The 21055-nt window shown below is 39.2% G+C and overlaps 2 protein-coding genes across 3 annotated transcripts in view; both read left to right on the top strand.

The window, feature by feature from the left end:
• Positions 1-10458, top strand: part of kmt2a (lysine (K)-specific methyltransferase 2A) — a 40707-nt gene extending 30249 nt beyond the window's left edge. Inside the window, exons 26-35 of one of the 2 annotated variants that reach the window (XM_087283011.1) lie at positions 20-4466; positions 4556-4624; positions 4706-4788; positions 4877-5044; positions 5143-5217; positions 5299-5473; positions 5579-5686; positions 5784-5867; positions 5967-6096; positions 6184-10458. In XM_087283011.1, the coding sequence (XP_087139137.1) occupies positions 20-4466; positions 4556-4624; positions 4706-4788; positions 4877-5044; positions 5143-5217; positions 5299-5473; positions 5579-5686; positions 5784-5867; positions 5967-6096; positions 6184-6459 (5615 nt within the window). In that variant the 3' untranslated portion in view covers positions 6460-10458. 2 annotated transcript variants of the gene reach the window in all.
• A 2846-nt stretch (positions 10459-13304) lies between these two features.
• Positions 13305-20886, top strand: c1qtnf5 (C1q and TNF related 5). The gene is given in 3 exon segments (NM_001029953.1): positions 13305-13404; positions 17230-17463; positions 20135-20886. Coding segments are annotated over 2 exon segments (747 nt in total). The 5' UTR covers positions 13305-13404; positions 17230-17237; the 3' UTR covers positions 20656-20886.
• Positions 20887-21055: the final 169 nt, after the last annotated feature.

Genomic DNA, 21055 nt, shown 5'->3' with positions numbered 1-21055 from the left:
ATTGTTTTTTCCTTCATAGATGGTTTTAATAATACAGGCCATGAGATTGTGACTGTTGGAGACCCTCTGCTGAGCTCTAGTCTTCGAAGCATTGGATCTCGTCGACACAGCACTTCCTCCATCTCTGCTCAACAACCTAGGCAAAAGGTTTCCTCCCCTCCACAGGGAGGTACAGTATACAGCCAAACAGGCAATTCATCTGCCTCTTTCATGTCTTCAACCTCTAAAGAACCTTTAACCAAGGACACAGATAAAGGAAGGGTATCATCTGGAGAGACATCTTTCAGTCGAGAACCAAATTCGATAAACATTGGAGCACAGCGTCGACTCAGTTTTGGTTTCACTGAAAGAGTGGATGGTAGTAAAGAAGCAACCAAAAAGCACTCTGATGGTGAGAGTTTGAAGTCATCGCAACCAGCTAGTGTAAGTCAGGTGTCTCCACCTCTTGGAACTGCAGTATTGACAGGACATCAGAGAGCAAGTGGTGGTATAAAAAATGAGAAAGGGAAACAAGCAACAAAAGATAATGACCTGCCAGCTGGAGCCACTTTTATGTCCAGTCATCCACTTGCCATGCTTCCAAAAGACAAAGCTAATCCAAACAAGGAAGGAAATATGACATCAATGGCTGCATTAAAAGACACAGTAAAGACAGGTTCTCCGCAAAGGATTTACAATAAAAGTGGGAGTAGGAAGTCTCATGACTATGCGTCAGGCCCAGCTGCAGTGGTAGCAATGAAACCTCTCTGGTCATCTGGTGCCAAGTTGGGAGAGGAAGACATAAAGCGTGGCTTTCAGGCAAGTGCTGGTATCACTGGTAGTCACGGGACCTCTAGCACCAAAGAAAAACACTCCAAAGTCAAAATGAATGTCAGCAGGGATGTTTCAAAAGAAAGAAAAGAGACTCCTCAAAACCGAAATGCGGTGCTCAACAGCAACTCTAAAAGCAGCAATGTCAAAACACAAGGTCAGGTTCCACCACCTCACAACATCAGCAATAAAGCCACAGCACTAAGCAGCAACACAGGGTCTGGCACTGTGGAAGTTAATAAATTTGATCAGAAGGAAGTGGAGAAGCCATTAAAGTCCAAAGAGAGATTTAGCTTTGAGAAAAAGCATACTTCAGCCATGGATGCTATTCAACCGAAAGCAGGGTCAGAGAGAAGTATTCGACCACCACAAGTGCACCCTAAGTCAAGTAAGGAAGTTCCTCTAGTGGGAAAGAAACACACCGAAAGGCTTTCTTTAATGTCTCAGAAAATGGATCCTAATCGAACAAAAGCAGTCAGCATATCACCTAACACACAAACATACACTTCTGTTACCCCTAGCAACCAGGGCCCCCAAAGAAGGTCGTCTCGAGCTATGGTTTTCTCCCCATCTGCAAGTTCAGAGAGCTCTGAATCAGACAGCCACATCCACCCGGATGATTCTGAAGAGCATCTCATGGACCACCAGTGTGCTGATGATGGGGAGGACAATAATTTAGAGGATGAAGGCAGTGTCGATAAACACCACGAGGAGGATAGTGATGGTTCAGCAGGTTCAGCAAAACGCAGATACCCAAGGAGGAGTGCCCGTGCTCGATCTAACATGTTTTTTGGGTTAACTCCATTCTATGGTGTTCGATCGTATGGTGAGGAAGACATACCCTTTTACAGAAGTGGTGAAATCTCTATGAAGAAGCGGACTGGGAGCAGCAAGCGCTCAGCCGAAGGGCAGGTTGATGGAGCAGATGATATGAGCACATCTTCTTCAGCAGACAGCGGAGAGGATGAAGAAGGAGGAATTGGCTCCAATAAGGATACTTACTATTACAACTTCACACGCACTATAATAAACCCTAGCTCTGGTCTTCCATCTATTGCTGGTATTGATCAGTGTTTGGGAAGAGGTTCACAGATCCACAGATTCTTGAGGGACCAGGCAAAGGAGCATGAAGATGACAGTGATGAAGTTTCAACAGCAACCAAAAACTTGGAGCTGCAACAAATTGGTCAGCTGGATGGTGTAGATGATGGTTCAGAGAGTGACATTAGTATAAGTACCAGTAGCACAACCACTGCTACTACTTCATCCACACAAAAAGGTTCAACAAAAAGGAAAGGTAGAGAAAGTAGGACTGAAAAATCAAATGTTGACTCAGGGAAGGAGGCAGTAAATACCACTAGTAACAGCCGTGACAGTCGAAAAAATCAAAAGGATAACTGTCTTCCATTAGGAAGTGTGAAAACACAAGGACAAGACCCACTTGAAACTCAATTATCACTCACCACAGATCTGCTCAAGTCTGACTCTGATAACAACAACAGTGATGACTGTGGTAACATCTTACCCTCTGATATTATGGAGTTTGTGCTCAATACCCCTTCAATGCAGGCTTTGGGACAGCAAGCAGAAGCTCCTTCTGCTGAACAATTCTCTTTAGATGAGAGTTATGGGGTGGATGTTAACCAAAGAAAAGACATGCTTTTTGAAGATTTTACTCAGCCTCTGGCCAATGCTGAATCTGGCGAATCTGGGGTGAGCACTACCATTGCTGTAGAAGAGTCATACGGGCTTCCTCTTGAGCTGCCCTCTGACCTCTCTGTGCTTACAACTCGAAGTCCCACTGTAAGTAATCAAAATCATGGGCCACTTATCTCGGAAACCTCTGAACGCACCATGTTAGCTCTGGCTACGGAAGAGTCAGAAGCTGGGAAAAGCAAGAAGAAAACAAGAACGGGGTCCACTGTATCCAGCAAGAGCCCACAGGAGGGATGTGCTGATTCACAGGTTCCAGAAGGACACATGACTCCTGAACACTTCATTCCTCCAAGTGTTGATGGTGACCATATTACAAGCCCTGGAGTAGCACCTGTGGGAGAGACCGGGAACCAAGATATGACTAGAACTAGTAGCACGCCAGTTCTTCCCAGCTCACCCACCTTGCCTCTCCAGAATCAGAAGTTCATCCCTGCTACCACTGTCACCTCAGGTCCGGCTCCAATTACAAGTTCTGCTGTTCAAGCTGCTGCCTCTCAGTTGAAGCCTGGCCCAGAGAAATTGATTGTGCTTAACCAACATCTGCAGCCACTCTATGTATTGCAAACCGTTCCTAATGGTGTCATGAATCCTAATGCCCCTGTCTTGACAGGACTCAGTGGTGGCATCTCCACATCTCAGTCCATTTTTCCTGCTGGCAGTAAAGGTTTAGTGCCTGTATCTCATCATCCACAAATCCATGCATTCACAGGCACCACTCAGACAGGTTTCCAACCAGTCATTCCCAGCACCACATCTGGCCTGCTCATAGGAGTTACCTCCCATGATCCCCAGATTGGTGTAACAGAAGCAGGACATAGGCATGATCATGCCCCTAATGTTGCCATGGTATCTAGTGCTTCAACTATCACCCCAGCTCCATCCATGATTCCCTCTGGTCATGGCAAAAAGCGCCTTATTTCCCGTCTTCAGAGTCCTAAGAGCAAGAAACAGGCTCGTCCAAAAACCCAGCCCACTCTTGCTCCTTCTGATGTTGGACCCAATATGACCCTCATTAATTTGTCACCTTCACAGATTGCAGCAGGCATCCCTGCTCAGACAGGCCTGATGGAACTGGGGACTATAACTGCCACACCTCATCGAAAAATTCCAAACATCATAAAACGGCCAAAGCAAGGAGTGATGTACTTGGAGCCTACTATCCTCCCACAGCCCATGCCCATCTCAACCACAACTCAGCCTGGCATACTGGGACATGATTCCTCAACTCACCTGCTCCCATGCACTGTGTCGGGGCTCAACACAAGTCAGTCTGTTTTAAATGTAGTGTCGGTCCCTTCCAGTGCACCTGGAAACTTTTTGGGGGGCAGCTCTGTATCTCTAAGTGCCCCAGGCCTCATTAGCTCAACTGAGATCACAGGATCTTTAAGTAACCTCCTTATCAAAGCCAACCCTCACAACCTGAGCCTTTCAGAGCAACCAATGGTTCTTCATCCAGGAACCCCAATGATGTCTCATCTTACAAATCCTGCCCAGACGTCCATTGCCAGTAGCATTTGTGTTTTTCCCCCAAACCAAAGCATAACTGTGCCTGTCAACCAGCAAGTGGAGAAGGAGGGCACTGTCCATCTCCAACATGCAGTCAGTCGAGTCCTGGCGGATAAGACCCTTGACCCAAATGTCAGCTCAGCTGGTCAAGTGGCTCTTGCCCCTAATCCTATCTCTCAAGAACTTAACAAAGGTCATGTTGTTAGCGTCCTTACTCAGAGTTCAAGAACCTCTCCCATCTCTCGGCCACAACATCAGCACCAAGCCTCAAAATTACCTGCTGGAGCAAGCTCAGTTGCGTTTGGGAAAGGGAAACATAAAGCAAAAAGACCCCGTCCATGTCCAGATAAGAGCAGTGGAAAGAAACACAAAGGACTTCATTCAGATACACCAACTGTTGACACATCTGCAATCCAATTATCATATATTAAAGGGTAAGAACCTGATGTTATTTAAAACATCTTGTTTATAGGCAATTAGAATAAATTTAAGCACATTATATAAAAATATATGTATATTATAGGGACCAGGAACTGTCATCACCTGAGCCAATGGATACAGGACAGTCTAATGAAACCGGTTCAAAGAAGAGGTAAACTATAAGAAAAGTCAATCTTTACTTTCCAATGTAATCAGTTGTATCTGACCTAATCAAACTTTTTCTTGTTTATAGGGATTCTACCACTATGACTACCAATTCTTCTGCTCTGAAACGTAAAACCGTAGATGCTGTTGATGAGAAACCAAGTACTGCAGGTGGGTACAATAGCAGTTTTGTCAACCCAATTCTCTTTACATTGGTCACAGTAGTTATAGTTTATTTTTTCTCTATAATTCTTTGCAGGACTGCCAAGTAAAGGTGATGGAACAGGAAACAAAGCATTTTCAGTGGATACACCTGATCAAAGGGACAGTGGGAGAGATTCTTCTCTGGACCACAAGCCCAAGAAAGGCCTCATATTTGAAATCTGCAGTGATGACGGATTTCAGATTCGCTGTGAGAGTATTGAGGGTAAGCGAGATCTAGATTATATAGTACAATTGTTCCAAATTCTAGTTCTACTTTCCCCAATCCCTAAACCTCCTGTTTGCAATTCCTGTTTGTTTCAGAGGCCTGGAAGTCCCTGACAGATAAAGTGCAAGAAGCTCGGTCCAATGCTAGACTCAAGGCACTTTCTTTCGATGGTAAGTGTGTATTGGAGTGTATATTTGTTTTGAATATTTGTGTATTTGTGTAAATTTTTTTGCGTCGTCTTTTTCTTTTAGGAGTAAATGGGTTGAAGATGCTGGGTGTGGTTCATGATGCTGTAGTTTTTCTGCTGGAGCAGCTGTATGGAGCCAGGCATTGCCGGAACTATAGGTTTCGCTTCCACAAGCCTGAGGAGACAGACTATCTTCCTGTAAACCCTCATGGATCTGCCCGTGCTGAAGTGTACCACAGGTACTTGCCATGGCCAGGGGGTCTAAGGGTTGATTGGGAAAAGTTAATAATTGAAATTATTCTGTATGTTAATTACTCTTCATCTGTTTGAAATGTTTTATTTAGGAAATCAGTTTTGGATATGTTTAATTTCCTGGCATCCAAACACCGTCAGCCTCCAGTATACAACCCTCAGGAGGAAGATGAGGAGGAGATGCAACAGAAGTCTGCTCGGTGAGTCAACTTACTGTTACGAGTTTTGTAACCTTAACCTTAGAAACCCCTTTAAAGCATCATAATTCCTGGTTTGCCTTTTTCAATATATATACAGACGGGCCACCAGCACAGACTTGCCACTGCCTGAGAAGTTCAGGCAGTTGAAGAAAGCATCCAGGGACGCTGTGGGTGTCTATAGGTATTTACACTTTCTTTTTAAAATGAAAAAGAAAGGTTGGATAGAGGACAGAAAACAAATATGCTGCTTCATTGCATTCAAACTTATGTTTATTCACAGATCAGCCATACATGGCAGAGGTTTGTTCTGCAGGAAGAACATTGAGCCCGGAGAAATGGTGATCGAGTATTCTGGCAATGTAATTCGTTCTGTCCTCACTGACAAGCGGGAGAAGTACTATGATGACAAGGTAGAATTCTTGATGGTTCATGAATGCAGTTTGAAATCATTATCAGTGTTACTTAACGATTTAATATTTATTTTCTTTAATACTCAGGGCATTGGCTGCTACATGTTTCGAATCGATGACTACGAGGTGGTGGATGCTACCATTCACGGCAACTCAGCCCGTTTCATTAACCACTCATGCGAGCCCAACTGCTACTCTCGTGTGGTCAATGTTGACGGTCAGAAGCACATTGTCATTTTTGCCACACGCAAGATCTATAAAGGCGAGGAGCTCACGTATGATTACAAGTTTCCCATCGAAGAACCAGGCAATAAGCTGCCTTGCAACTGCGGGGCAAAGAAGTGTCGCAAGTTCCTCAATTGAAAGCAAATTCACAATGTAAAAGTATCTGTGAAGCGCTATCAAGAGTGTACACTTGCCAGGGAAGAGACATTTTTAAATGTTTTGTTTTTTACCGAAGCAGGCTCAGGTTATCAGAAGGTTAATGGTATTGTGCCTCTTAAGTTGTTTGGTTTTTAGAAAAAGACATTCGAGCGGAGTCACAATGGAGAAGATTGCCCTTATGTCCCTTTTAGTAATGTGCAATTTAAGAGATTAGTGCCCCTTCATTCTTAACGTTTTGTATGTGCTCTTTTATTTGACCATTTTGTTTTTATAAGAAGGATATTGTGAATAGTTTTAAATTTGTAATAAGTCGAGTCTGGCCTGCCCTTACTTACTGAGTGTGACAAATTACTGAAAAATTGCCACATCGTTCCATTCTACACCAAAGTGCAATTTCGGAAGGGAAAGATTTAATGTTTTTAGATTGACGATACATAATCCTTTTTTTAGCCTGAGCTGTTTAGACATCTTTCCCTTTTTGAATGTACATTAAAGCCTTCAGAGCATCCATGGTCATCCTTGCCAAGCTGGGCCTGATTCTCTGTAGGGAAGACACTGTAAATATTGTCTCGTAGGAAAGGTGATTAGGGGAAACACTAGGGGGAGCAGTGGTCCCAGGAATAGTTTGTCTGTAAATGTTCTTTTTGTCAGTGGTAGAAAGAGATGTGTTTCGAAGAGTAAACCAGCATAGGGCTTGTGAGATGTAGAAGCTGGCTGGGTTGAGATCCTGGTGGACTGACAACCAATGGACCAGAGCAATTTCTGAGTTTTTGGGGGGAATAAAAATGCTTTTATTTCCTATCCGTTTTTTATAGTAATTTAGAGAGAAAGTAGCTTAATTGCGTTGTATTGCAAAAAAAAAGTATAATTTGCATGTTTTATGAAATGTTGTTTAATTGATTTGATTTTAGTCCAAATATTGTCAGTAGTTTATTTATTGTGTCTCAACAAAAGGGAGTTGTTTTTCTCTCCCAAGGCCCATAGTTGTGTATGAATTCTAATGTTGTTGACTATTTTTGTTCTCTCCAATGTTACCGACGGAAATATAATTGGAATATGTAAATAATATGTATATTTTTCTATACAAATGACTAAAAAGCACTCATTGGTGAATAGCACTTAACGATGGTATTTATATTTTTAATAAAACATTGTATTTATTTTGTCAACATTTTTGTAGAAAATGATAGATTTACAACACTAATGCTTTGTCCAGACATTTTCTAGTGCTCGCTGTCTCCTTTTTTAGTTGATTTTTAATTTTTGTAGCTCGAATGGTTCGTTTCTATTCCAAAGACTGAAGCGGTTCCCACAGAGTGCGGTCCACCAGAGGCTCTCGTTGCCAACCCAGATCAAGCATGGACATGTCAAATATCATTTCAAACCGGAGTTCGGTTGTTCGAGGTGTGAGATCGGTCTCTCCTTTCTTAGTGCCAGCCTTAAAATCACATGCAAGAACAGCCCACCTTCCCCTAAAAGGCCCCCTATTTTATTTGGATGCATTCTAGCAACTGACGAGTCCCAAAGTTTATTCCATATATTTTGTTATATCAAAATATTTTCTTAGAGATTGATGTACTGCAAGGAATCGCCACATAGGCTAAAACTACTTCTAAAGCACTATATGTATGGAGGAGGAGAGGGCTCTGGTTTCCTCACGGTCTTGTGCACTGAAGATCAGTCTTCTTCCCAGTCTTCTTCAACACATGTTGCCTTGGCACTGCATGGATTGTTCCAGCCAGCCCGTTCAGTCAATGCACATTATTTGCTTGTATCATCTCTCAAATGTCGACCCCCTTTTTTTGTTGAGCCCTGTTTGAATAAGACTGAGGTAGACGTGGCTTTATTACGGATGTTCTGTGGATTGTTCTTCCATTTTTCAGATCAAAAGTTTGGTGCCTTCTATGTAACTGTTGTCGTGCGTTTCTGTTAATTGGACCGTCAGCTGAGGAGCTCCAGATGTGTAGAGCTGTTTAACTTGGGCACAAACGAACAGATTCTTCTTCAAATTGGTTTTATTTTTCTAAAGAAAGCTGTAGCATGAGTATGTGGGTATTGCAGAATGGCTTGGGATCTGTACATACCTCTAGACGAAGCTGCTTTGTGCAAGCGTGGCTTTCTTGAGCGAGCCACTTTTAAGGCCAGTTCTTTTTGCTCATTGCCTCGTAACTCTAATACAATTGTGTTTTGTTTTCCTCGGCCACTGCAGACCCCCCTGTATTTAGGCTGCAATAATTTTGACCTTTTCCCAGCATTTGACTTTTGACTATGGCACTGAAGGTCAGAGTTCTGTACGTTGCCTCACGTTGAACATTCGTTGGCTGCTGCCTCATATTTGTATACCCGTTTGTATTGATGCGGTATTGATCGCCATCTTTTTCAGGGATACTTGGGGGTCTCGCCCAACTTTCCTCTGGCCCTGTGGGACAGGGACGTGCTGAACTCTGCAGCTAGGCCGTCGTTGAATGTATTCTAGAATAGCTTTTTTGTTGTTGTTGTTTTGATTGTTTCATGAGTTTATTTTCCAACATGAAAGGCTGGGAAGATGCAGGACAGCTTTTTATTTCGTACGCTAGGAGGATTCTACAGCAATGGCAATCTTTGCAGGGTTCTACAGAAACTATTGCTCAGTCTAACGAAATAAGATTTTTATTTTATTAATATATTTTTTTTGTAATGCAGTTACTAATCCTAAGGGCTTTGTAATAGACTCCTGTACAGACATCAATACAACTTCAGATGCTCCATAAACTGGTGTAACAGTGCTCAGTCAGTGTTTCAGAACAGACACGCTCTGTCGTTTTCCTGGACTTTACTCTTCCACACCACAACTTCTTCTGTAATTATCAACAGTCTATATGTATACAAAATATACATGAATATCTATATATATATATGAACTAAACGTGTATGAATAGTAACTTGTACTTCAATATCTACACAATATACGGAATGGACAGACAAACTTAGTTACAGTAGCAAACAGCAGCTTCATAATGGTTAATAATTGCAATGTTCAGTGTATAATCTATAATGGTTTTGTGTTACAGATAAACTTTAGAGTAACTAACTTGTGCATCATTTTAATATCAAGATCAAGTACCAGTTTTCCTGTGCCTGTGTATGTTCCTTCAACGGAGCGTCGCAGTTTGTTTCGTTTTTTTCTTCTCTTCTTGGTTTTACTTTTTGGTTTGTTTTTATTCGGAAAGGAGCGCTATTTATATTATGAAACAAGTTCATGTAAAATGTGGTTGTAAACTTTTTGAGCATTGATATTTTTTTTTTTTTGCTTTCGATGGTGTAGTCAGCTTTATTTTACTCTGTACATTTTTAACAGTTTGTGGACATCAGGAAAAAAATGTCCTTGCCTAAACGCAGCCTTTGTCACCTATACCTCTCTCTCCTGTTGGAACTTAAGTTGTACTTTTTTCTTATGTGATGTTCTGTAATGAGTAATGGTGACCATTCTATTTATTTATTTCTGCAAACATCTCTAGATGTACACTGAGGTAAATCTTCTAAAGCAGGTGATGGCGCTCACTGTTTTTCGGAGTTTTTACATGGTTCACTTTGTACAGAATTGAGTTGCGGACCATCGGAGGTACTTGAGGGAGGTTTTGAGAGGGAGAGATTTTAAATTTGTTCCTCTTGGAGGAAGCAAGTTTTCCTTTGTCTTACCGACACTTCCTTTCCCCTGTAGCTTCGTGAGATCATGTCGATGTTGATACTGACAGTTTTAGTTTTGTTTTGTTTTGTTTTTTCTCCAAGTTGCCCCATCAGTGTTCTACCATTTTACACAAAAATGAAGGAAAATTTGTTAATCTAAAATATTCAACCACAAACTACTTAAAGATGAATGTATAATGAGGAAAAAAATGTACATAACTGTAAAAAGGAAATTTCTAATCATGTTTATTTTCTATGCACTTTTTTATTTAAGTGATAGTTTAAATAATAAACATGTCTTGTTTACTCAAACTGGGTGTCATGTTGCTTGATCTTTTCAAGATTATTATTAGAGTAGTAATTTGCTTGCACTATATTTTACCTATATTTTACATTGGACATCAACCAGGAACCACTACCATCACATAAAATCCAAAACGGTTTTTGCAACACATTTGCCAACAACAGCCCACCACTGGTAGTACAACTCTCTGGGCTGGGAAACACCCACACACTCTTCAATTCACACACTATGGCCAGTTTAGTCCAATTTGAATATATTGCATGTTTTTAGTTTTGGGCGGAAACCCATGTGGACACAGGGAGATGCATACAGCAGACAATCTACATTTGTTGACCGACAATTTAAGCTGCCTATCATAATTTTTGGCCCAAATATTTTGATTGGACAAACTATTTTTTTGGTCCTACAACTTACCCAGAATATAAAAATACATTTTAACGCATTCAGATTATTTACTTAAATCTTTACTATTGGAATGTGAAGAGACTTTCAATCAGCACAACAAAAATACTTATGGACAAAGTCACCTATTGCAGCTTTAAATAATCTTTACATCTATGCAAACCTTTTGTCCAGTAGATAAATATCCAGTTCAATAAATATTCTTTATGGAACCGCAGGAAAAATAAAAGACTTTTTTAGTTGTCGACTCGAGTGGTATCCAACATCAGTGATGTATATTGGGGATTAGGATAGTCAAATACTGAGAATGATAGTATACAGCAGATATTATTTTATTAGTTAATAAACTAGATATTATTGTAATGTAATGTGTATTTATATAGTGCATTTACTGTGTATGGACATACACCCAAAGCGCTTCTCTCCGCACCACCACCAGTGTGCAGTATCCACTTGGATGATGCGACAGCAGTCACAGGAAAACAGTGCCAGTGCGCTCACCACACACCAGCTATTGGTGGAGTGGAGAGACGGTGATAAAGGTAATTCAGTGGATGGGGTGATTGGGAGGCCATGATGGACAAGGGCAGATGGAAGGATTTTGGCAAGACACCAGGACTAAACCCCTACTCTTTACGAGAAGTGCCATGGGATTTTTAATGACCACAGTGAGTCAGGAGCTCTGTTACATGTCTCATCTGAAAGACAGCACCCACTGACAGTATAGTGTCCTCTTCACTATACAAGGGCATCAGGACTTGCACGGACCACAGGTTATGCGGCCCCTGCTGGCCTCACTAGTACAACTTCCAACAGCAATCTAGTTTTCCCATGTGGTCTTCCATCCAGATACTGACCAGGTTCAGCCCTGCTTAGTTTCAGTGAGTAACCCGGTCTTGAGCCGTAGGGTGAAATAGCTGTGGCCAATATTATTATTATAAAAGGAATGAAAAATTCAATACCAGGAATAATGTGCTTTTTAAAGTACCGCATGTCTATTAAAAAATCCCATTGTTAGGCAATCTGATTTATAATCATTTTAGTCTGCTCTAAACTGAATAAAAGGCTAATTGTTTTGTCAGTATGACATGTAATACTATCTATTCAAAATGGCTGTTAAAAGGAGCAGTTACACACATCTGATATTGGCTTTAAATACCTAGCAAAATTCACTTTTAAATGATATTTCAACACTACCAACAAGCCTTTTTTGTTTTTAAAAGATGTCTAATAGACGTCTAAACATAGTCATCTTGGCTAAAACAAGGCTAAATTTGGGACTGTCTCTGAAAATCTAATAGACGTCTAAGAATAGGCCAAAACTAGACTAGTCATCAAATGAATGACTACACACATAGAGTCTGTCTATTTGATAACTAGTCTAGTTTTGGGCTAATGTTAGACATCTATTAGATTTTTAATAACAGCCCAAGTTTAGCCTTGTTTTAGTCAAGCTGTCTCCATTTAGATGTTTATTAGACACAAAATAGTTTGCTGGGTAATGTGTGTAAACAGTATGTACATGTGAACAATAAATGTAATTTTTTTTTTAATTAAATGCTCTGCTTATTTTTAAGGCTTAGAGAAACTACGGTGTAAAGCATTAATGATTTAACACTAAATGTGTCTTTTTATTGAAACCATTCACACCAAGAGATCAAGAACAAGATGTCCAGTCCCATCCAGCTGCTCATACTGTGGAGTACCTGGGCCTATGAAACTTTACAGACAAGAAGGAGCCACTAACAGTCTCCCTGAAGTAGTTTATGAGCCATTAGGCCTATAATGAGAATTACAAGGCAGGATAAAGGTTCAGGACGGGCCTGTATACCCCTAATGGGGAAGAGCTGCCCTCTGAATACAGCTTCCAAAGTAACTAAAACCATGTGTCTGGACTGCCACCCACATCAGCACAACTTTCATTCAAGTCTGCAGATTTTCACTGCTCATTTAAATTGAGAAATAACCCCATCATTTTACAACCCCACTGAATATTTATTTTCTCTTGATGTGGCAACAATGAATCCAGAAGAAATGTTTACATGAAGAGACCATGTCACATGATCATTAACATGGTTTCAAAAATATGCTTTGTGTTTTTAAAGAAAGAATAGTTCAATCTCAGAGTTGACCACAGAGCTGTAATCCTTCAATGGTTTATTTCTTCCAAATTCACCACAATAAACTGGCCTTGTTCCTTTATAAACCCCATGCTAATTAAACACACAAGGGTCTCGCCAGACTGTTCACTGGCGCCCAAGACCCCATCTCTTGGGCTCTCCTGTATCAGATAATGTTTACGCTTAAAAAGTTGGACAAGCTACAAGCATTCAGTCTCCGTCCCTTGGATGATCCCTCTTTCTCCCTCCCCATCTCCCAGCCTCCCTATTTCTAATTGGCTTCCAACAGCTTCCCGTTTCCTCTGAAGACTAGGAGTGCTCATTTTTTTCCCAGATGCCTTAGACGGCAAAGAAAAGAGGAGTTTGCACTGCTCGTTTCTCTTTCGCCTGCTCAAGACTGTCAATCCAGTGGAGCTTCAAGTAACGTAAATGGTGAGTTTTGATATTTTGTTGCATCATTTTAAAGGTTTACTTAGAGCATTATGAAAACTATTTGCTGTTTAAAGCAATTTGTTAAATTGTATATGCTGTTTATGTGCATATAAGTATATTAATTCACTTTCATAGTCTCAAAGTCCTAAAATGAAAAGATTTTCCAGTCTATTTTGTAATATTTGTTTTTCTTGAGATGGTGACAAGTTTGGTCATATTCTTCAAAGTAATGGGAAATGTACCAAAGTACACATTTTAGGACAAACTGAGAATTGTTTTATTTTTTTATATATTTTATTTAGAGGGGTAGTTCACCCAAAAATTTAAATGTACTCATTAGGGCTGGATAATTAATTGAAAAGTAATCGAAATCGACATTCAAAACCTATAATCAATCTAATTTTTCCAGGACAATTTTTTCAATCACTTTCCATACGTGTTTTGTGACCACGCTCTGTTAAAGCTTGAGGCTTATTTATACTTCTGCGGCCCATTTGCAGCCACTCTGGTCAAGTAGGACGATGTACTCATTCTTGAGCCTTTCTTTGCACTACACTGACAATAATTGGAAGCTGCGCCAGAGATGCCTTTAGGCGCCATATAAAACTTGTCTGAACTGACAGCAAAAAATATAAATAAGTAAAATAATTGTTTATTAATTGTAATCAAGTTAAAATGCAATTAATCAAGATTTTAATTCTAATTCTAAATCGTCCAGCCTTAGTACTCTATGTTTACTCTCAATTAGTCCCAAAACTTTGAGTTTTTTCTGTTAAACACTAAAGAAGACATTTTGAAGGTGAAAACCTCTCACGGTCAACTTCTACAGTAATACTATGTAAGTCAATGGTTACTAGTTTCCAGCTTTACTCAAAATATTTTCAACAGAAGAAAGTCAAACAGGATTTGAACAATAAAAAGTGAGTGAATAGCTTTCTATCCATCCAAAAATGCTAATTAAATTTATGCGCAAAACTGGAATATTGCATTAAAGACGTGCAAATAAAGCAGCGTTTCCATCCAATGAGGCAAAGAGAACAAAATCGCCACTTTCTGATTAACTGGCACCAAATATCAACAATAAAAATGGAATTTGCTGCGGTAGGAGAAGCTGCGTCAATCAATTCTTTATTTAATAAATGACTTTCACCACAGAAGATGATTCCAACATGCAATAAGCATTTGGTGGCATTTGAAACTATGAGACGCAGAGCGCAGACACTCTTGACAAATGTGGATATATAATATAATATGTGGATTATAATAATATAATAACAGTAATACTGAAATGGTCAAGGCGTTTTAGAATGACAAAAACAGCGTTTCAGATGTTTTACAGTGTGCTCAGCCGTTCACACAGTTTTATCATCACATGATCTCTTATAACAAAATCAGATTACCTTTTTTAATGCGCATACGAGAATTTGTTCGGTAAAAGTGTTTCCATAGTAATTTATGCGCATCTTTTCTTACAGAATAAAAAGTTTATCCTACTCAATCATGTGCATATGCTTTTTATGCACATTTTGCAATATTTTTGCGCATCTTGATTATTTTTATACTAATCTCCAAAATGCACATAAGAATAGGTGAATGGAAATGTAGCTATTGATATATTCAGTTTTGGGTAAACCATTCCTTTAAGCAGAGAAATATTTCAAAAACATTTACCAAATGACGATATTGACTAAATGTAAACATTAGTCTTTCTCATAGTGCACTCACTTAATTTCCTTCAACTTATTCGACTTAAATAATCAAGAATGTGTTACGCGAAAGCTCACTCTGGAAATCAGACTGTCCGGTTGACAGTGGAATGACAGTATATGTTCTGGCAGTCACTCTTCTTTGGCCTAACATGGATTAAAGTGCTCAGAGCATTGAAAACCATAACACATAAACACGATCCTGAGAGATCCAGATGTCTGAGGACAGATGTGTCTCCTAAATTAAAGATGCCACGGCTTTAACAGAATCTGCAGAATTGTCGAAGAATGCTTTGGTGGTCTGGTTGTATTTCTCAGAGTGAATCATCAGCAAGTTTTTTCAACTTTTATAAGAAACAGCTGTTTGACAGACAACAGACTTGAATAGAAACCTGCAGATTTACGGCAACACATAAAATGTTGGAAATGCTTCGTTCCAGACGGGATTACGAGAGCTGACAAGGCCATGAATACTTCCTGCTGTAGAGATGTGTGTGTGTGTTTGCAGTCTGAGTATATTGACTGGCTTCAGCACCTCATCAATGAGAGATGGTAGATAGTAAACTTTACTATTGTGGTCTGTCCGCACATTCTGCATTTTCATTATTCACCATCTAGCTATAAGCATCGTTTATGAGCTGCTCTTTACTGTGAATGATGACAAGCAATTTCAAATTGGCTGACAAAAGTGTAATTGTTAAATAATTGTATGAATTTCGAACATTTAAATTACTTGAACGATGCTCTTCAGTTATTTTCAAATCTTGAAAGTGTCTTGCAACATATGGTTTCTTCTTAAAGGGCACCTAGTTTACCCCTTTTTTAAAGATTTCATATCATCATTATGGTTCTTCTGGGTGTGCCAGTTTAGCAAACATGCAAATTTTCACATGAAAATTAGTTTCGACTTCCCGCCCAACTTAACAAGGGGGCGGAGCCAAGCGCTCCGCCACTTTGTGTATGGCAACAAACAGGCAGACAGAGAGAAGCTGCATGAGTGAGAGGACCAGCATTCAGCTGTACATTACGACTCTGACACAGACCAAACAGAGACTACTGATGAGCAATCAATGTTCCTAATGTGCTAGAATGTGTCAGAGTTGCAGTTACAAAATCATTTGTTTCTTTGTATAGTTTTACAGTCGCTATGTAATGATGCATGCGTCATCCGTATAGGGATGTAATAATTAACCAGTTTCACTATTAACTGCACTTTAATTCATCACGGTTAATTATTCATAAACACTGGGTTTCTGCACGGCACAAAACTGCGGCAACTAAACAAATTTATGCCAGCTGTGTGCTAGTTTAAAGTTCTGAGCTTGTACACCGAGACTAATAACCACGCACATTGGATTAACTTTGAGGCTATAACTGAGGCAAGTTCGTTATTTTCATTGGAGGGACGTGCATGCAGGGCAACGCGGTCGCACTTTCCAGCGGCACCTAGTTGAGATGATAGAGAGCTTCTGTGACCGCAGGAAATGCAAACTCAATATGTTGCATGCACTGCGTGCTCCGCTCAAATAACCGCTAATTGTTAAATCTTTGTTGCCTATTCACAGGAAGACAATGAAGGCTCTTGTGTTGAGCCCAATGAGCCTTACATCCAAAAATAAAGCAAGGGTGTTTCTTCGATGACATCGATTTGACTCAAACGCTGAAAATGGCAGACATGAAACAACAAACTGAGGATCTGGAATTGTGCGCCTGTCAATCAATATTGGTGGGCGAGGGGACCGCTTTTCTATGTCAAGTTGCAGTGTGTCTCAAAACCGCTCCAATTGGTCCACCGTTTTTACGTTGTTAAATTGAAAAAAAAAAAGGACTGGGTGTGTTTATATCACCCCAATATGATGGTCTATACACTATATCTACACACGTCTGTCCAAACAGCTTGAAAAGTAGATTTTTCACCATAGGTGACCTTTAAAGCTTTAGAAATTATATGTAATGTCAAATTTCCTTCAGCTTACTCACGCTATTGACCGAGAGGTGAGATCATGGATCTCTGCTGCTTTTCACATTAAGTGCAGAAATTGTACCATCAGCCTATTTTGAGACTGAAGTCATCTTGAAACAAGACAAGGTAATGAAAGTTCCGTTCTTTTCTCCACAGACTGAGCGATGACATCTCTGCAGACATGGCCTCTCTCATTGCTGCTTGTTTTTGCAGTACATTGTTCGAATTCACTTGAAGATAACAAGATTCCCAGTTTGTGCACAGGAAGCCCAGGTATCCCAGGATCCCCTGGGTTGCACGGGAGCCCCGGTCAGCCTGGCAGGGATGGACGAGATGGCCGTGATGCTCAACCAGGAGAGAAAGGAGAAAGAGGGGAGAGCGGAGAACTAGGTACAAAAATACCCACTGTCATGATGCGTTTCTCACCTTCTTCTCTACAGAGTGCTGCAGTGGTGATGCCTTTTTATAGGACAGCCTGTAAGTCAGCATTGTCTTGGTGCCCTTGGCAAATACTCGATAGAAGTTTTACATTGACTTTTGGAAAATTGGCATAAAGGTTTAAACAAGTAATAGTCAGCAGAAGTAAAAAGCTAAACACTGGTTTTAAACTAAAGTATGCACACTACCAAGCTTTTAATAAAAAAAAAAAAAAAAAAAAAAAAAAAAAATATATATATATATATATATATATATATATATATATATATATATATATATATATATATATATATATATATATATATATATATATATATATATATATATATATATATATATATCTTAAAAAAATATTCAAGTAAACTTGGTTAAAAGAGCATCAGTTAAAAATGGAATAGTGCAGAGATGCCCAAACTAAGGCCCACGGGCCAAAGTTGGCCCATGGTAACCTTTGATTTGGCTTGCCACCCCATCTGAGAAGAGAGGGGAATAATGGGGATGGTTTAGGTCTTGTCATTTCAAATTTAATGTAACCTTTTTATTGTTTGTTTTATTGTTAAGCTTAAAAAAGCTATCTGAAATTAATGTTTCAATTTAAATGCTGTAATTTAGTTTAAAATGTACATACTGTTACCCGACGAATAGAGGACAATGCAGAGACTTTGGTGAGCAAATCAAGGCAAAGGCAGATTCTGCTTGACTAGTCCACTGCGTTATAAATGTGATTGTTTGTTTTTTATTGCAATAGGTTAAAATAAAGAAGTTGTACTGCATTAGTTAACACGATTCAAAGCAATGTTTTAACTTATTTTCAAATATTACGAAATAAATTAGGAAATTAACCATGGCAACTTTAATGTAAAATAGTTTGGTATATTTAACCTTGGCCCATGTCTCTAAATGATATGTGGTTTTTGGTCCTTCATACAAAAAAGTTTGGGCACCCCTGGAAAAATGAGTACAAAAGTTTTCATTCCCCTTATTTCCTTGACAACCTCCCATTTAGTCATGCGTTTGTAGCAGCCTTTTTAAACACAACTAAAATGTAAAGGTCTTGATATACTCTCAGATGAGTTTTTTTTTCAATAGCAGTTTACTGTTGCGTTCTGATGGCTACACTACTGAAACTCATGTTTATATATATATAGTTAGGTCCATATATATTTGGACATCGACACAATACAATTTTAGTTCTATACACCAACACAATGGATTTCAAATGAAACGAACATTATGTGATTTAATTGTAGTCCGTCAGCTTTAATTTCAGGGTATTTACATCCAAATTAGGTGAACACTGTAGGGATTACAACAATTTGCATATGTGCCTCTCACTTGTTAAGGGTCCAAAAGTGATTGGACAGAATAATGATCATAAATCAAACTTTCACTTTTTAATACTTGGTTGCAAATCATACACACACACATATACAGGGGCAGATTTAACCAATAAACGAGGTATGCAGCCGGGAAATCTGGGGGCCCCTAATAAATATCTGGAAGTTTAAATTTTACCTATAAACTATATATGACAGTTTTCTACCATTTTTGTATGGTGAGAGTTAAACAGTACAATACAATTCAATGTAATTAAAAATGTAGTATCCAATCAAATATAAAATTATTATAATAATATAATGTTATGTAATAATAATAATGATAATACAACATAAAATTTTCATCACGGAGCAGTCCAGCAGTCAAATTTATATAAAAAAACTATATTAATTATTTTTATTTGTAAATTAATTTTAAGAAAACTATTATTTAAAATGTAGAGATTTCCTTTATTTTAAAAGTCAATAAAAGATTAAGTGATATAAAAAATCAGCAATATAAAAAAAAATTTCATTTCATAATATACAAATAGCATGAGAGTGATTTATCTTCACTGAATAATAATGTTTTTCTCCATGACTTGTTGGACATTTTCAATTAATGAGGTGTCACACAAAATGACATAAAAACTTAATATTATAGTGGTTCCAAAAAATTTAATCAGTAAAAATGTCAGGGGGATTCTTCAGTCACATGATCTTGAACGGGGTCCTTTAACTGATTTAAGTTTTCTTAGGAACTGCCCATTTATAATTAGCACAGTGTCACACTAGAGGACATGGCTTTCAGTGACAACATGTATTTAGTTCCTATGTTTTTAGAGATATATGGCTTAAAAATAGTTGAAACGGCACTTGCTTAAATAGGCTCTTGTAAAATTACACCTGATGTATTTATCAATGACTTTATAATTTTCTCTTTCATATATTAGAGCTGTAGTTAACTGAACTTTGCTTGAGAAAGTCACACCATTAGACAGTTTTGAGACTTGGTTCTACACAACAGTTTTAATACCAAGAGGTCTATGGTAGAAATGTTAACCAATTACTGCATTTTAAATGATAATGCTAATAAAACAATTTTTAGTCATTCGTGTCAAGTGCAACAGTACTGAGCTCACGTTCAACACTGACATTATTCTCACGCATTAAACCACAAACGGTGCAGCTGGAAATCCTACAATGCTGACTTTTTCTAGTTACCGGTCTACAAAAAGACATCATCCCTGCAGCACTCAATTGAATGTCAATCATAAAATATGAAATTCCCATGATGCTTATGGCAGGTCAACCGGGCGTGAGGGGCCTCACAGGAGACCGAGGGGATCCAGGAGAAAAAGGTGAGCGAGGAGCCCCAGGCGAGTGTGCAGTGGCCCCTAAATCAGCCTTTAGCGCCAAACTGTCAGAGGCTCGCACGACTCCATTGACTGTAGGTGACTCGGTGCGCTTCGACAAGGTCATTTTGAACGAGCAGGGTGACTACAATCCAGAAACCGGGCGTTTCACCTGCAGAGTGCCAGGTGTTTATTACTTTGCCGTTCACGCCACCGTCTACCGCTCCAGCTTGCAGTTTGACCTCATGAAGAACGGGCACACCGTGGCTTCCTACTTTCAGATTTTTGGGAACTGGTCCAAACCAGCGTCACTGTCTGGAGGAACACTAGTGCACTTGATTCCTGGTGATCAGGTTTGGGTGCAGATGGCTCTGGGCGAGTACATCGGTTTTTACTCCAGCTCAAAGACAGACAGCACGTTCACTGGTTTCCTAGTGTACTCAGACTGGAAAAACTCTGCTGTTTTTGCCTAGATTAAAATCACACTGCAGGGTTCAGCAATTTGAAAGTAATAGGACAAAGGCCTTTGATTGGCCTTCAGTAATATGGTTAATATGAACGGCACAGATGACCCCATTCTAATCATATGTAGTGACACTGAATAAAAAGGCTAAAATGTTGCCATGTAAAGAATGAAAGCATTAAAGTTATTACTGAAAAATACTGCTTCACAAATATGGAATAAAAACTGAAATAGTGAAAAAGAAAACCTTCTGCTGTTTTTACAGAAAACATTTATTTTAGTGGCAGTCTATGTTTTGAGAAAAAGCATAATAAATACTTTCCATTACTTCTCTGGAATATGACTTCAATAAAAATGACACCAATAATTACCTAATTCATCACTAAATGACATAAGGAAAAGTCATTTCT

The sequence above is a fragment of the Danio rerio genome, chromosome 15, assembly GCF_052040795.2.
Source record: "Danio rerio strain M-AB ecotype USA chromosome 15, GRCz13ab, whole genome shotgun sequence".
Taxonomy (NCBI): Eukaryota; Metazoa; Chordata; class Actinopteri; order Cypriniformes; family Danionidae; genus Danio; species Danio rerio.
Note: the sequence above shows the minus strand (reverse complement) of the source record. Positions and strands in the feature narration are given on the sequence as shown.